The sequence below is a fragment of the Gopherus flavomarginatus genome, chromosome 10 (genome assembly GCF_025201925.1).
Source record: "Gopherus flavomarginatus isolate rGopFla2 chromosome 10, rGopFla2.mat.asm, whole genome shotgun sequence".
In the NCBI taxonomy this organism is placed as follows: Eukaryota; Metazoa; Chordata; order Testudines; family Testudinidae; genus Gopherus; species Gopherus flavomarginatus.
In genome coordinates this window covers 17917318-17933628 of record NC_066626.1, presented here as the reverse complement: position 1 = coordinate 17933628, position 16311 = coordinate 17917318, and the positions used below count along the sequence as shown (strand labels likewise).

The 16311-nt window shown below is 41.6% G+C and overlaps 1 protein-coding gene across 1 annotated transcript in view; it reads right to left on the bottom strand.

The window, feature by feature from the left end:
• Positions 1-224: 224 nt before the first annotated feature.
• PTH2R (parathyroid hormone 2 receptor) overlaps positions 225-16311 on the bottom strand; it is a 76819-nt gene continuing 60732 nt past the window's right edge. The window contains exons 10-14 of the mRNA XM_050916055.1: positions 16199-16265; positions 8312-8406; positions 2460-2598; positions 1473-1514; positions 225-868 (exon numbers count right to left, since the gene is read on the bottom strand). Coding sequence (XP_050772012.1) covers positions 473-868; positions 1473-1514; positions 2460-2598; positions 8312-8406; positions 16199-16265 — 739 coding nt within the window. The 3' untranslated portion in view covers positions 225-472. The remainder of the gene's footprint in view (positions 869-1472; positions 1515-2459; positions 2599-8311; positions 8407-16198; positions 16266-16311) is intronic.

Sequence of the window (16311 nt, the reverse complement as noted above, 5' to 3'; positions counted from 1 at the left end):
ACAAGGTACTGGATGAAAATCCTTTAAAGTTCTTCCCAGCCCTGTGATTCACAGCGAAGACATTTTGGAGTCCAGAGAATCCATTCAAATGCATATACTGTAAACCTTCTGATATCCATTCCTCTTTTCCTTTCAGGTGTACAAATGGAGGAGTCACCTTTCACATGCCTTCAGAAGAGCATGTGCAGAAAACATCTATGATGTGTCTGCTGTAGAGAGTTTTAAGTGTAATGCAGGTAGTAAGTGCTAAAAATTCACTTTTTTTGTGTCTTTGACATTTGTGGCATAGAAATCATTTTGCGTAGTCAGCTGCATTATGTAGGTCTGGAGTCCTTGTAAATTAAGCTTCATCATTGAGTAAGATCTTCACTGAGATTGGCTCAAGGCAGTATATGGATACTAGTAGCTGTTGGCATCATGAGAGGATTCAACCCATTTTAGATTGGACATGCCCATGGATGTCCATGACTCTTCACAGAGCCTCCTCCATTTCTACCCTGTTCCCCTCAGGGTCTGTGCTACTACCCTGCGGTCTAAGTGACTCCTTGAGCGATATATCATCCACCTGCTTCTCTTCATCTTCATTGGCCTCCTTAAGAACCCAGTGGTGCACACAGTCCTGTTCAGAGTTGCTCCTAACATATCCAGGCAAATTCATATGCGCCTCATTTTGCCTACTGGCATTTCTGCAGACTTTGCTGGAAATCAGAACCATGCGGGAGCTGGTCACCATCTGAGACTGGCTGCTGGTGCTGTGGGTCATGTTGGTGAGGACGGAGCCATATCTGTAATTGCCACATGGAGTCGTCCTTTTCCAGTCAATAGCCAGGTTCCATCTAGTCCAAGTCTTCTTGATCTCAGTCTGAACCTAACAGAGAGAAAAACAAAATCGATCAACAACAGATCTAAGACATAAATTGTAAGGGGAAGGAGTCAAGAGCTAAAGCAAGCCTTTAATCATCTTCCCCTTCAAGCACAATCTTGAAAATTCACATGGTATGAAGCTCCTCCAGCCGTGTAAAATCAGGTTTAAAATCATGTATTAACCCTTAAGAAAAATCCCAAATGCCCAAACAAATGTCATCAACTATCAGCCAGATTCTAAATCACTTTCTCAAGTTGTACAATTCCTTTCTCCAGGAGCCGTCCTATTGTAATCACAGATTCAGATTATAAAGCCAGAAGGGACCATTAGTGTAAGGGGTTGCTGAAGTCAGTTTCCTACCATGATGCAAATAATACAAGGGCCTGTTCAAATCCAGACAAAAATTGTTTCCATTTTGTTTATTTTATAATTCATAACAATTTAGGGACCAAACTGCGTGACCCTATCCCTTTAAGAGTTGATCAGCAGCTGTAACACAAACAGCTAACTTGCAACCACTCTCTTATTATATTCTGTAGAAAACTTCCCTTTCTGTCACTCAGTAATTTTGGTTAGGAGCCTCATCCGATCTGTGCTTTAAACTTACCTCTCCGTTGCAGTAACAATAGATGATAGAGACGAAGAAACCCTGAAGGATAAGAAAGCAGAAATCTTTAAGGGATAATTGTCATGTGAAGAACCATGTCAAATGTAAGTCTCCTTCCAGCTAAATTTTAGCAGATCTAACTCACGTTAAACATATTAATGAAGTTTATCATTTCTCAAAGTCTTCCAAGTTCATTCCTGTTTCCATGTTATTTTAGCTACACCCAGCAGAGTTTTATCTGTTATCACAATCTCTGGAGAAAGATGAGGAGGAGCTGGAAGATAGATACTCTTTCTAGTACAACCAGCTGGAAAATGGAAATCCTTTCCCATGAAATATTTCACATTTTTTAGGGGAAAAAAAATTGGTCCCAAATCAGAATGAAAAGTTAAAAAATGTGAAATGTTTTGTGAGATGAAAATGGCATTTTCTATTGGAAAATTATTCCAATGGAGAATTTCCAACCAATTAGCTCTGCTCTCCAATATCTTCAGATTCACGTCTGCAATGTCTGTTTTCTCTGTTATTTCTTGAGTCTACATAATCTTGTGGTTATTTGCATCCAGTTGGCACAGTAATTGAATCCATATTGTAGAAAAGTAAACTAAACTCGGATCTTTGTCCCTGAAGCAGAACTTTCCTAACTAGGAAACAAAAAGACATCTATTTTATCACAAAAGCTAATAATACGCCACCAGAGAAAACACACTCACGATATAGTCGTCACAATCCTTCCTGTGGTAAATAGCACATAGAGGAGCAGGAGTACTGTTGTATTTTCTCTAGTGTGGAATGAACCCCCAGAGCTCCCAGCTGCTACTAGGTTTAGGAATGCAATGACCAACCCTGTCAGAGCTCCATAAAAATGTGATTTGCCTTTGGTGTCAGAATTACACTGTTACATTGTGTCAAGGATCAGCAGAGAACCAGAGAGAAGGGGTAAGGGATGAGAAGGACAGAGAACAAACCAGATAATATATCTCGCACCTGGAAAGAGTTGAAGAAGAGTTCACAGTGCATTCGGATCTGCCATCCCAGCCCGGTGAACGTGTGCGGTAGGCACACAAAGACAATATAATGCACCCCGAAGACCAGAATCAGAACCAAGGTGGACTTCGCTAGCTTCCTGTAAGAGTTACAAAAATATATGAATGAGAGTGGATTGCAGTGAGGAGCTCATGTAGACTCATTAAGATTCCATCAAGTCCCACTTGATTCTGTCCCCAAAATGTACCCCAACAAGGGTGATTTGTACTGCAGCCGTTACTCCCTCAGCAGGTACTTACTACCTGAATTAGCGTTATGAGTGCACTGTTGTACACAAATACTTTTCTATTACATTAGACCCGTGAGAGCTTTTACGCTTCCTCTTGAAAAAGCAAAAGCTCTTTTTTCTTGTGTGAAATGCCAACAAGCTCGTGCGCCGAGAGGGTTCAGTTAAAAGGAAATGGGCATTGCCAAGAAAACACTACAAATTAAGGGCTCTACTGTGGCTTGTAGCAAAAACTCTTCAATAGGGTGTGGCTTGTAGCTGCAACACCTCAGTGAGGGAACTGCGAACATTGCAGCTCCAAAAGGTCCAGTGGAAGTGTACCTACTGCTGTATCCCTTGCATGGCTGGCTGGCTCCACTGCTCAGTGTGGTGGAGGCTGGGAGCATGGTCTCACAACCACCTCACCCCACCCTCTCTCCTTTTGCACCCCAGGGTGCACCAGCAGGGATCAGTTTCAAACACTTCCTGAAAATGGCGGAGGTGCTCCCCTTGTTAGGACCGCCCTTTCAATACAGCTTTGCAACTTCAATGTGCCACTACCTAGCCAGCTCCTCAAGTAACTGTGACAGCCACGAGTGTTTTTCCCATTGGCAGGCAGTGAGAAGGAAGGTGTTACCTTTCTTTTCTGATGCAGGCCTTTGCACATTCATCTACATTTTTGTCGCCTTAGGGTACTTCTAGACTACCTGCTGGATCGGCGGGTAGCAATCGATTTATCGGGGATTGATATATCACGTCTCATCTAGACGCGATATATCGATCCCCGAATGCACTCCCGTCGACTCCGGAACTCCACCACGGCGAGTGGCGGTAGCGGAATCGACGGGGGAGCCGCAACCATCTATCGCACACCGTGAGGACAGGAGGTAAGTCGAAATAAGACATGTCAAATTTAGCTATGCTATTCCCGTAGCTGAAGCTGCGTATCTTACATCAACCCCCTCCCCCACAGTGTAGACCAGGAATACTCTATTGTAATTCACTCTACACGATTCTACACACAGCAACCAACTGGAAACTGAAGCTAGTGCAGTATGTGGCCAACTACTTGTTAAGCAGAGCATCATGGAGAGAATACATTACATCAGAGTCTGAACTGACTGCCTGTTTGTTCCAGCTGGAGCTTTAATTATATTATTGGTTATAATTATAATGTTCTTGTGACACTGACAGGCCAGGTGCCAGCTCTTGCCAAGGCTTTAGGACTCAGCTGAGCACCGACAAATTCATTGCTGGAAACCGGTCTGTTTCACTTGGGTGGTAGTATGGTGAAGAGGACACTAAGCAGATAACAATGTGCTTAGTGTTTAGACTTTATGACATGCTTGTAAGTTGCTGCATGCATTAATCTCACTTGTAATATTTTTCTCACATGCTATAAGGTAGTATTTTAGTTTTTGCTGTATAACTGTACAAAATGTTTGCCCTGAAATTGTCAACCTGACTGAAAGGGATTGTCTCCTGCTCATTGAGAAAGCTATCAAAACTCAATGGGCCATTGTGGATACCATAATACAAAGACATTGTTAATTCCCCCTGCACACTCACGAAGAGGCTATGTGCAAAAGGGCTCATCCCAGCAGCTTGAATTCTGGAAGAAGGAAATAAAGATAGAGAACAAGAAAAATTTTGCATTTTTTTTCTGATTGGACTTTTTCAGGAGCCATGAAGCAAAAGCAGAGATCCCTAGGGTCAACCTAGGTTAGCCCTATAAGACATTCAGTGCTGACAGATTACTACAACTCTATCATCTTTTGGAACCATAGACTGTAACTCATTGGAATATATATACTTGCTTGCTTTACCTGTAAATAATTCTCTCATTCCTTTTCTTAGTTGACACATCCTAAGTTAGTTTATTACAGGACTGGCTACAAGCATTGTCTTTGGCGTGAGATCTGGTCTCTTGGGACTGGAAACAACATGAATCTTTTGTGATCTTTGGTTTATGTGGCAACCAACTATCATGGAGTCCAGCTTACCTGGCTGGCAAGATAGAGTGGAATGCCCAATGGGACTGTCTGTGACTCCATGGTAAGACTGGTATCGTGCTTCGGGAGTTCACATTTGTTACCAGGTTGGTGAAATCTAATTTTTGACCATCTGCCCTGAGATTGGCACTCACGGTAGTGAACCACTCCAAACAGCGCAACAGTCCTTCATTGGTTTGGGAGCTGGTTAAGTAAGATACCACCTCACACCTTGTAGAGATGCTTGACCTTACTTGAGTTAAAGGTAGACATCTGCTCGCAGGACATTCTCCACGTTGAGTGCTCAGTTTGGAATGCACTCCCTCCCCTTAATTCACCAGCCTCAGAGTTGTTACCCTGCAAGACCCATCTGTTTTCTCAGGAGTTTGGTAGATCAATGGGTTGACTTAGGTCCCAAGTGGTGATGGTGGTTATAAGGGTAAGAGGGGATTTTTGAGAGTACACCTCTATAAGAGTTCTGTAAGCATTTATGTGTGTGTGATTTTAAATTATATTGCATTATGGTTAGGTGTGCTAGAGTTGCAGCCTCTGCTGGATAGATCTAGATTAATGAATAAATTAGTACTGTCGATATTGCAGTTAACTCATGCGATTAACTCAAAACAATTAACTGTGATTAAAAAAATTAATCACGATTAATCGCACTGTTAAAATAGAATACCAACTGACATGTATTAAATATTTTTGGATGTTTTTCTACATTTTCAAATATATTGATTTCTATTACAACACAGAATACAAAGTGTACAGTGCTCACTTTATATTATTTTTATTACAAATATTTGCACTGTAAAAATGATAAACAAAAGAAATAGTATTTTTCAATTCACCTCACACAAGTACTGTAGTGCAATCTCTCTATCCTTAAAGTGTAACTTACAAATGTAAAGTTTTTTGTTACATAACTGCAGTAAAAAAGAAAACAATGTAAAACTTTACAGCCCACAAGTCCACTCAGTCCTACTTCTTGTTCAGCCAACTGATCAGACAAACAAGTTTGTTTACATTAATAGGAGATACTGCTGACTGCTTCTTATTTACAATGTCACCTGAAAGTGAGGACAGGTGTTCGCATGGCACTTTTGTAGCCAGCATTGCAAGAAATTTACATGCCAGATATGGTAAACATTCATGCTTCAGCCACCATTCCAGAGACATGCTTCCATGCTGATGATGCTTGTTAAAAAAATAGTGTGTTAATTAAATTTATGACTGAACTCCTTGGGGGAGTATTGTATGACTCCTGCTCCGTTTTACCTACATTCTGTCATATATTTCATGTTATAGCAGTCTTGGATGATGACCCTGCACATGTTTGTTTTAAGAACACTTTCACAGCAGATTCGACAAAACACAAAGAAGGTACCAACATGAGATTTCTAAGAACAGACACAGCTCTCAACCTAAGTTTAAGAATCAGAAGTACCTTCCAAAATCGGAGAGGGACAAGGTGTGGATAATGTTTTCGTACAACTTAACAGAGGAACACTCAGATGTGGAAACTACAGAGCCCCAACCATCAAAAAAGAAAATCAAGCTTCTGCTGGTGGCATCTGACTCAGATGATGAAAATGAATATGCGTCGGTCCGCTCTGCTTTGGATTATTATCAAGCAGAATCCGTCATAAGCATGAATGCATGTCTCCTGGAATGGTGGTTGAAGTGCATCTTTAGCGCATCTTTGGCGCACATAAATATCTTGCGATGCTGGTGTGACGTTGCACTCCACAATGTTTTATGGAAATGCACTTATGAGTATGAATATGATGTAACTGGAATATGCCTTATGCAAAAGATCTCTTGTAAGTTATCATTACACAGCTTATGATCTACTGAATATATTCCTATTTGTATGCATGTATCATTCTTGTATCTGAAGCTAGAAAGATGAAGTATAACTCTACAGTCCTATTGTAATTATGTAAAGTGTGGGCCATTAATGGTGGTTTAGAATCTTGATGGCTCCCACTGACTAGGACAATTGGTTGTAGATGGTTTATTTACCTGCAAACCTTCCTGTATGTACAGGCCAGCCCTGGAAGAACGGAGGCTGGGGTCTCAAAGGACATGTGAACATATCACATGATACTGTAATCCATCTTAAACCTGTTGCTTTTCCTTTTAGCAGGAGGTGTGGGGACCCAGAGAGACAAGATTCCTGCCTGGTGCCAAAGCTATAAAAGAGGATGGAACAGAACAAAGGGAGTGGCCAGTCATGAGAACACCCCTGCTTTCTACCTAAGATGTCTGCTGGAACTAACAATGACTGTACTAGGGGAAAGGATTGGGCTCAGACTAGGAAGGATGCTAGCCTGTGAAAGCAGCTTATTGGAACATCTCTGAGGGTGAGATTTTACCTGTAATCAGTTTCCTAATGTATTAGGCTTAGACTTGTGTGTTTTTGCTTTATTTTGCTTGGTGATTTACTTTGCTCTGTCTGTTATTACTCAGAACCACTTAAATCCTATGTTTTATACTTAATAAAATCACCTTTGTTTATTAGTAAACCCAGAGTAAGTGATTAATACCTGGAGCAGCAAACAGCTGTGCATATCTCTCTGTCAGTGTTACAGAGGGTGGATAATTTATGAGCTTACCCTATATAAGCTTTATACAGAGGAAAACGGATTTATTTGGGGCTTGGATCCCATTGGGAGCTAGGTGTCAGGGTGCTGGAGATAGGTAACTTTCTGACCAATTAAAGTCTGCAGCTTTGGGGGTGTGGACCAGACCTGGTTCTGTGTTGCAGCAGACTAGCATGTCTGGCTCAACAAGGGTTCTGGAGTCCCAAGCTGGCAGGGAAAATGGGCTCAGAGGTAATTCCAGCACGTCAGGTGACAGTCCCAAAGAGGATCCCTGTGAACCAACCTGTCACAGTCGATTACAACAGTACTATGCGAATGCCTGTTCTCACTTTCAAGTGACATTGTAAACAAGATGTGGGCAGCATTATCTCCTGTAAATTGTAACCAAACTAGTTTGTCTGAGCAATTGGCTGAAGTAGGACTGAGTGGACTTGTAGGTTTTAAAGTTTTACATTGTTTTATTTTTGAATGCAGTTATTTTTTGTAAATAACTCTACATTTGTAAGTTCAACTTTCATTATTAAGAGATTGCACTACAAGCCTTGTATTACGTGAATTGAAATATACTATTTCTTTTGTTTTTTACAGTGCAAATATTTGTAATAGAAAAGAACTAAAAAGTGAGCACTTTACACATTGTACTCTGTGTTGTAACTGAAATCAATGTATTTGAAAACGTGGAAAACATCAAAAAATATTTAAATAAATGGTATTCTATTATTATTTAACAGTGCAATTAATCGCTTGACAGCCCTAGAATAAATGAATTTTTATGCCTACACAGTCTGGAAGATGAATTTACAAAACCAGGATATTTCAGATGAATGTAGCAAAACAATCTATCAACCCCAAAATTTCTCAGAAGCTAGGTGTCAAAGGCTGCTTCACCTTTTATAGAGACTTGTAGGTGATTCATACTGTTTAAAGCATCCCTTTTAACCAGAAAAATCTTGAACATGCTGTTAAACAAAATCCAGTCCAGGAAGTTACCTGTATTGTTTCCTTGTGTCATACCCAACAGCATTTGTCTCCCAAATTTTGGTTGCCAGAACCCGTACGGTATTCAGGAACAGAATGAAGTTCAGCTGTAAAATACAGAGAGGTATTACAGGGACACAAACAGTTAACTATCTTGCAGGCAGCTGTGCAAATTTTTGGAGGTTGAAAAGAATGTCATCAGTAGCATAGGCACGAAAACAATGAAGAACATTTTGCCACATAGGAAAACTTCAGCAAAGATAAAATGATATATTTCTGATCACTGGTCCAGGATCTTGCTTGGAAAAGTTACTGGTTCTGAAGTTCCTAGCCCTGGCTAGCTGTGAGATATCACACTTGGTTATCATGGATGGGTCAGATTTTCAGCTCCACGCCAAATGAAACCACTCCAGTTCTGACATGGGCTAAGCCATGAAAGTTAGATATTAGTGAGGTGTTAATGATGGGATCCCATGCTTTCCATCACTAAAAGCTTTAGGGCCAGGTTCATTGGCCTGGAGGCTACTCCAGAGGTGCAGAGTGGACTGGCTATCTGGGTGGGAGGAGGGAGGAATCCTTGAGTGGCAGAGAGATGATATAGACACTCCTATGTCAATCCTTCTTGGGTTTAGTGTAGGGGGAATAGCCTAGCAAAAGGGACCATGGCTGTGAGGGCCTTTTGGGGGCCATAGACACCATGTTTAAGTCACGCTGAGGACTAGGACAAATGCCCATTGACCACATGATCAGAGAGTTACAACAATGGCTTAATACCGCCTTAGGCCATCACCTCCCTGTGCACTTGTACTGAGCATAGTTCTGCCAGTTCAGTGACTCTGGGCCTAACTGCAGCTGTGCTTAACCTAGAAGCAGCTCAAACCACATCAGGATCTGAGCAGACACAAAAGCCAGATCAGTATAATGTTGTTTAAGGGCTGATGTCCTCAATCTGGCCAGGTTTACTGGAGTTGGCAGTAGCAGCGCTGATGAAATTGGACGAATCCCAGCTACCCAAAGCTATATGGCATTTCTTTCCAGCCCAGGAGGTTTGGGAGATACTGCACCTTAAAACAGGTCCCGCTGAATTGCCGGAGATTTTTTTTGGCATTGCTTGAGAACTGGACATAGTCAGCTCTAGGCTTCACACCAGTGTAATTTTTCTATGCATCACAGGTAGCCCTGTTGTCACAGTTTATTTCGCATTGTTTCCCTTGTACATACTGCTAGTGTTACTTATGTACATGCAGGGCTTTCATTTGCAAACCACCCATTTCAGGTGCAGCTTTGGCAAGACTTCTGTGGTGTAATTTTGAAATCCTGAGTACACCTGCTGCCTTTATTAGGCCTAGAAAGAATTTTCTATTCCATGTGCCTATTATCGCATCAGCTAAGCCCTCCCCCAGAATTGGCTGTTGATTGTGAACAAACAAACAATCAAATGGTCATAGTGTTGGTTGAAATTCTAGTGTGTATGCTGCCAGGGGATCATACAATACGCTGCCAAAGGGATGAAATTGAGAGTATAATGGGTCCTTTGTATCACTAATTGGAATCCCACTTGGTCACAACAGCGTATTGCCAGTGGAAACACCTGCAGTGAAAAAGGCCTGGGGTCCCTTATGGAGAACTTTCATCCACATGAATCAAACAGAAATTTGTCAGGAAACTTTCAAATCTGAGCTAACTGTCAGACCCTTTCTCCTCAAAGCCCAGCTAGTCAATGGGAGCATTTTCCCATTCACTTCGGTGGCTTTGCACTAGGCCTTTGTTGCGGCTGTGACCTCTGAAATAAGGGCAGAACATCTGAGAGGCAAGCTGGTCTTCGTGAAAGGCTTTGAAATTCCTTGTTCCTGTAGGTCCTTCAGAGGCTAAGTTCAGGACATTAATTCACATAGGGCCTGAGCCTGATTCTCCTGTAGTTTAAATCAGAAGTAATTCCATTGAAAATAATGGGGTGAGACCAGTGGCATGAGAGAAGAATCAGGTTAAGAATGGGACAGCATCATATATGAACACAGACAGTTCATTCATATATTACTGAGGCTGTAGGAACAGGGCTTGAAGAAAGGAAGCGCTCCCTGTGTTAAGCTTGGTAACTTTCATTACGCACATTACTGTCTCTTTCACCTTGAAACACAGTGAAAGATCCCAATTGACACCAAAAGAATGTATTGATTACACTCCAAATACTGCAGTGAAGTGGAGTATGCTGAAAAAGAGCACCTATCCCACTATTTTCTGGCAATTCCTTATTTCTACAGCAATTCTAAATAGTACACAGAACAGTATGCAGGGGGCTCTCACTCCAGTGTGCATAAAGATACCAAGGGATGTGACACATCCTCCAGCAATAGAACTTTTTAAAATCAAGCTTTCACATTTTTTCTAGCAGATAGTGCAAGCAGAGCTATTGGACATGAAGCAGGAATTAATTCTTTGACCTTCTATGGCCTGTGATTGCAGGTGGTCAGAGTAAATTATCACAATGATCCGTCTGGCCTTTAAAAAAATCTGTGACTAATTGCCCTGATTCCAATCTCATTTACACAAGTTCTGTGCTGCTGTATGTCACTGGCATGATGCTTCTTTACAATTAAGCCCCTCTTACACTATTACATCAATGTAAAAGACAATTTACACCCACTTCAGATGTAAAGAGATGAAGAGGGGCCGTAGTGTAAACACAAATCAGGTTCCATTGACTTTAGTGGAGTCACTCCTCTTTTACACCTATGTAAATTAGCCCACAAACAGCCCCACAATACTCACTAAAAGAAACAGGAAAAAGGTTTTGTCAGTCTGGATATTACTCTTTTTGGTTTCCTGGGTGTGTGCCTTTAAAAAAATCTGCTTCATCTCTCTTTGTTTTCATTTCTCTCACCCAGCTGTTGTGCTGCTTTGTTTGTTACTTGGTTTTCCTGCAATATTTCCAGCCTCATTTGAAAACAAACCAATGCATCAGATCTAATGTCTGCGTGGCAGAACTGGGTGGCTTTCGTACTCAGAGAGCAAACAGCAGTGTAAACTGTTATTCTTGGGCTTGAAAAGAAACCCCATGTTCTAGTCTAGAGACCTGACCTGTGTGTTTGATAATAAAAACTTGTTCTGTAATAGGATGGGGCACCAGTAATATTATTTCTATGTATTATAGCAGTGCTTAGTGGCCCCAGTTGAGACTGTCACCCCATTGTGCTAGGTACTGTACAAATACTGAGAGTATGTCTACACTACCATTGAAGGGGAATTGCAGCGCAGGTAAGTATACCTGTGCTAGCTTTAATCTAGCTAGTGGATCTAAAAACAGCAGTGAAGATGTGGCGGCACCGACTCTTTCATGGGCTGTACAAGCTGCCTGGAATCCTGAATAGGAAGGGGGTCTGTGTCACCACATTTTCACTGCTATTTTGGCATGAGAAATAGTAGCTTGCTAAATACAGGACCAGCACATACACGCCAGAGGAAGGGATAGCTCAGTGATTTGAGCATTAGCTTGCTAAACCCAGGGTTATGAGTTCAATCCTTGAGGGGGCCCCTTAGGGAACAGAAGTAAAAAATAAACCTGTCTGGGGATTGGTCTTGCTTTGAGCAGGGGGTTGGACTAGAAGACCTCCTGAGGTCCCTGATAACCTATGAATTCCCCAGACATTCTCTCAATGCATCTAATCCTCACTTTTCAAACCTCTTTCACTATCCTGGGTTCTCAATCCCACAGTTTTGTGATGCTGACAATCAAGTTGAAACTGCTAAGCTCATTCTCATTTGGGAAGCAAGCTGGTTTGGAAGCCAGATCTCCTATACCAACCTGTCATAACACTGAGTTTACTACAAATCTGTTTTGAGCCTAGTAAAAGGCATAGCTCTGGAAACCCACCAAAGTGTCATTTTGATAACAGTAAAAAAACTTAGTGTCAAGTGCAGAAGCGGCTAATAACGAGGGGCCATCTCTAGTACTTAGACTCAAGCACATTTCAATGAGCCATCTAAAAGCTTTAAATCACAGGTGATTCTGAAAAGTAGATTTTAATGTCTGGACAAATTTGACCATTTATTGCAATACCTCTCTTAAGACAAGAGATTCTGGCTATAGCTGCAGTGCTGCGGCCATTAATAGTGAATTTTTATGAGGATGAGGCAGCAGAAATAAGTGTGTCTCGAAACGAAGGAGACTGTAAATGTAAATATAACAGAAGAAGAATACGCTCTCCAAAGATTTTTTTTTTTTTTTTTTTTTTGCTTCTGCTGAAGCAAACAAAATTAACTGGATAAGGACACGTGTCCTGGTTACAGAAGCATCTTTGACAGGTTAGGCTGATGCACAATGAAAATTCAGTATGCAGCAGCCCTTTAAAAAAATCCAATTTTCATGTGTTTTTAAGGTGTCACATCAAGCTCTGCACAGTATATAGATGAGCTCAGCAGAGGTGTTGAAGTTAAAGCTACGCTGGTATGGATAAGAAGGGGCTATTGGCTGAGCGTTCTCTGGCCTCGTGGCTTTGGAATTCAATCCCAACTCAACGGTCCAAACCAGACCAAATCTGATCAGTTGAGATGAGCAAAAAGCGATCATGAAAATATCACAGTATTCTTTGTTCTGCTGGTGTAGAAAAGGAACAATGATTGGATCATTCCAAATTTTTTCTTTAACATTTTTATTGAATATTTTTCGTTTGGGGTTTTTACTTTTTTTTTTTTTTTTTTTTAATTTTTCCTTTCTCCTATTTCCCCCCCTTTCCCATGTTGCTAACAGGAAGAATGATAACATAAATCTCAAAAGCTTAAATAAACCCCCCCCAGTTTTGTTTTCTACGGTTGTTCAAAAGACCAGGACCATTTGAGAATAAAAAAATGTCATGATGGTTTCCAATTTCCTAAAAAGCCATTTTTTGACACTGCCCTCCCCCGTGTCTCTCCCCCACCATAAATTATCCAACCCACTCTAACTTTGCAGCATGCCGTGAGGATCAGTAGTAATCTTTATGCGTCCGACGAAGTGGGTATTCACCCACGAAAGCTCATGCTCCAATACGTCTGTTAGTCTATAAGGTGCCACAGGACTCTTTGCTGCTTTTACAGATCCAGCCTAACACGGCTACCCCTCTGATACTAGTAATCTCTAGTGAATTATTGGTGAGGAAAAGGTATTTAGGTTTTTAATATGCTGGGATTGCTGATGATGGGTTATACTGGATTGCATTGCTCCTCTTTTTTGGAATAATTTTGTATGTATTTTTAAGTTATGTCAGGGGAGTGTACAGATGCATTCTGTATAAATATAATATTTATTTTATGGGCCAGATTAATTAGTAGGATAATGGAGGCTTGTTTTCCCTATGCGTTGGTAAATGACAGTCTTTTTACTTCCGTATTTGAATAAATTGTTCAAGTGATTGTGTGTCAAAATTGGGCCATATACAGCGCATTAATGATATTTATGACGTATTGATTTTATATAAATACGGACATGAGATTCATCACATGAAATGCATGAAACTTGGCAGGTCCAGCTGCCGTATTAGTTTTATGTTTATTATTTGCGTGCCAAGTTATGGTCACAAAGACTCGTGCACAATAGGCAATGCTGCCACAGACTTGGGCCATTGTGGATACAAGCGCTACAATTCCAAAAGCAAAAGTGTGGCCCCATTAGCACTATCCCTTCTGAAGACTCTACCTTCATACCAAGCTCGCAGTAGTTTTAATGAGGGTTTCACACATGGAAGAGCAGCATGATTGGGCCCCTGGAGTCACACATCACTTTCCGATCTTCCTTGCCCCAGACTGTGCTTTTCAGACATTCCCTTTAACACGAAATGTTAAAGAGCTAAAATTCAGAACGAAAAAATGGGCACTGGGATTGAAACTACAAAGAAAATCTTTCATTTCCAATATCGGTTATGAAACATCAGTGCTGCCCATTAAGGCTTTCCTCCCTTTCCTGCTTTTCTGTCAAGCTATTGCCTGCACCGCACAATGTGTTGACAGTTGCTGCTGTAGTATGGTATTATGTCGGTAAGTTAGCGAAGGATGAGTTGTCATTGCCTAAAATAATAGCCAATTTATAACAAAAATGCAGAGGATTTATTTATCTTAAACAAAAAGCCTCTTGCTTGCGACACTAAAACGCGCTTTTCTCTTTATTGTGAGAGGTATCAACACTTAAGAGAGAAAAACTAATTTTTTAGGGGGGAGAAGGGACCACTCCTCCCCAGCAGCCTTCAGATGTACATGTGCCCCCTTTTCAAACGGGGCTGGAAAAGGAGCCTGCCCTGTACTCACAAGGCAGGGTTGGCTCCTGACACGCAGGGCTGGGCCCAGATCCCTGCTCTAGGTACACAGAGTCGTGTGCGTGTCACAAAGCCACTCACTCAAATATGGCCCAGCTGGTCATCACAAATGGTACTGCGGCCCTGTGCACCAGGTCGCAGCAGTGGGGTGGCTCAGTAAAGCAGGACAGAAGCTGCCACTGCCAGGTGAGTGTGAAGCAGGCTCAGGCTTGCTCTCCAGCTCTTTCCCTGCCCACCTCCCCCACCCCAGACCTTCTCTTCATGCAGGGCTGGGATTAGGGGTGCAGTGTCAGGTCAGACAGTGCTGCTGTGAGAGGTTAGTGCCTCCATGGCAAGGCAAGGAAGACGTGTACCCACTGAATAGGGAGGTACCACCAATGACCCATCTCTCTCCTCCCTTGGTTGCAAAACTGTAGCAAAGGATGAGGAAATGGTGTACGACAGATTAATTTTAGTGTGGTGAATAAAAGCAGCCACTTACTATAGATCTTTGATAACAGGGCTGCATTCTGGAGTTTCTTTCACTACAATATTAGGTGGTCGGCTTTGATTTCTAAGAGTACCCTCTCCCTGTAGGGCAGGTGTGCAAATATTCAGATGCATGACGGGCTGTGTGCAATGTGAATCTTCCTTTTCACCTTTCACACACAATGATTCAGGGTAACATTTTGGAAAGCACCTAAGTCTCATTTTCAAAAGTGACCTGGGCGCTTAGGCACCTAAGTTCTATTGATCTTTCCATGGGGACATACGGCTTGTCAACACTGACAGCTAGGCTGTGGCAAACCGGGGTGTGAAACTACAGTGCACAAGCCCAGCATGCACTAATTGTCTGTGGACCTTGCTACCACACACCAAAAGCTCCTTTGAGCCCAACAGACTAGTGTGCTGTAGATTTATACCCCAGCTTTCCACTAACTCTCCCAAGTACCGATGTCGCTTTTGAAAATGGGACTTAAGTGATTTTGAAAAGGTAACCCTTAGCCTACCATTGAATAAGACCATTTTTATCTGATCATAAACAAAGTGTTCTCAGTCTGGAACTAAAAAACAAGAAGCCATTAGAACTATTACCCTAAACTTTCCCCTTGAGGTTCAAAAACAAAATGTTGGATTAACTTTATTTTTAAATTGCTTTTCACTGTCACCCTTTGCTACACTTCTGGATGGGACCAATAAAGGAAGTGATTAAATCCTGACACAAAGGCAATTCTTATGTTATTCCTGGCCTGGACAGGAAGCACTGGAAATTCCATCAGAACATCTGTTTGCGGGCAAGTTCCAGCCAATTTTGTAGACTCGAGAGAGTTCAATAATTAGGAAAAGGATCCAAAATTTAAAGTGTTTATCTGAACGGAGTCTAACCTCTGACTCATCATTCATCCATCGCTAGGGAAAGCTTCACCTTGATCAGCTTCATTTCTTGAGTCACTTTTTCTGATAGATCCCCCGGGCTACTTTAGAGCCTAAGGTAACCTGCTCCTCAGGCCACGCTCCCCCGCCCCCCTTTCACTTCAGAACCTGTATCTTTTACAGCAAAGCCACAGAGTTTTTTTTTTTAAATAATCAGACAACCAATAAACCATTTACTCTACATTGCATGTATAAAACCTACCCCGATGGCTGCTAATATTGGTGCTTGGTAAATCCATTTGATAGCGCCGGCACTGAGCTCCCAGCATCTGTGATATCAACAAATACCTAGAGTTAAAATAATGACAACAGCAA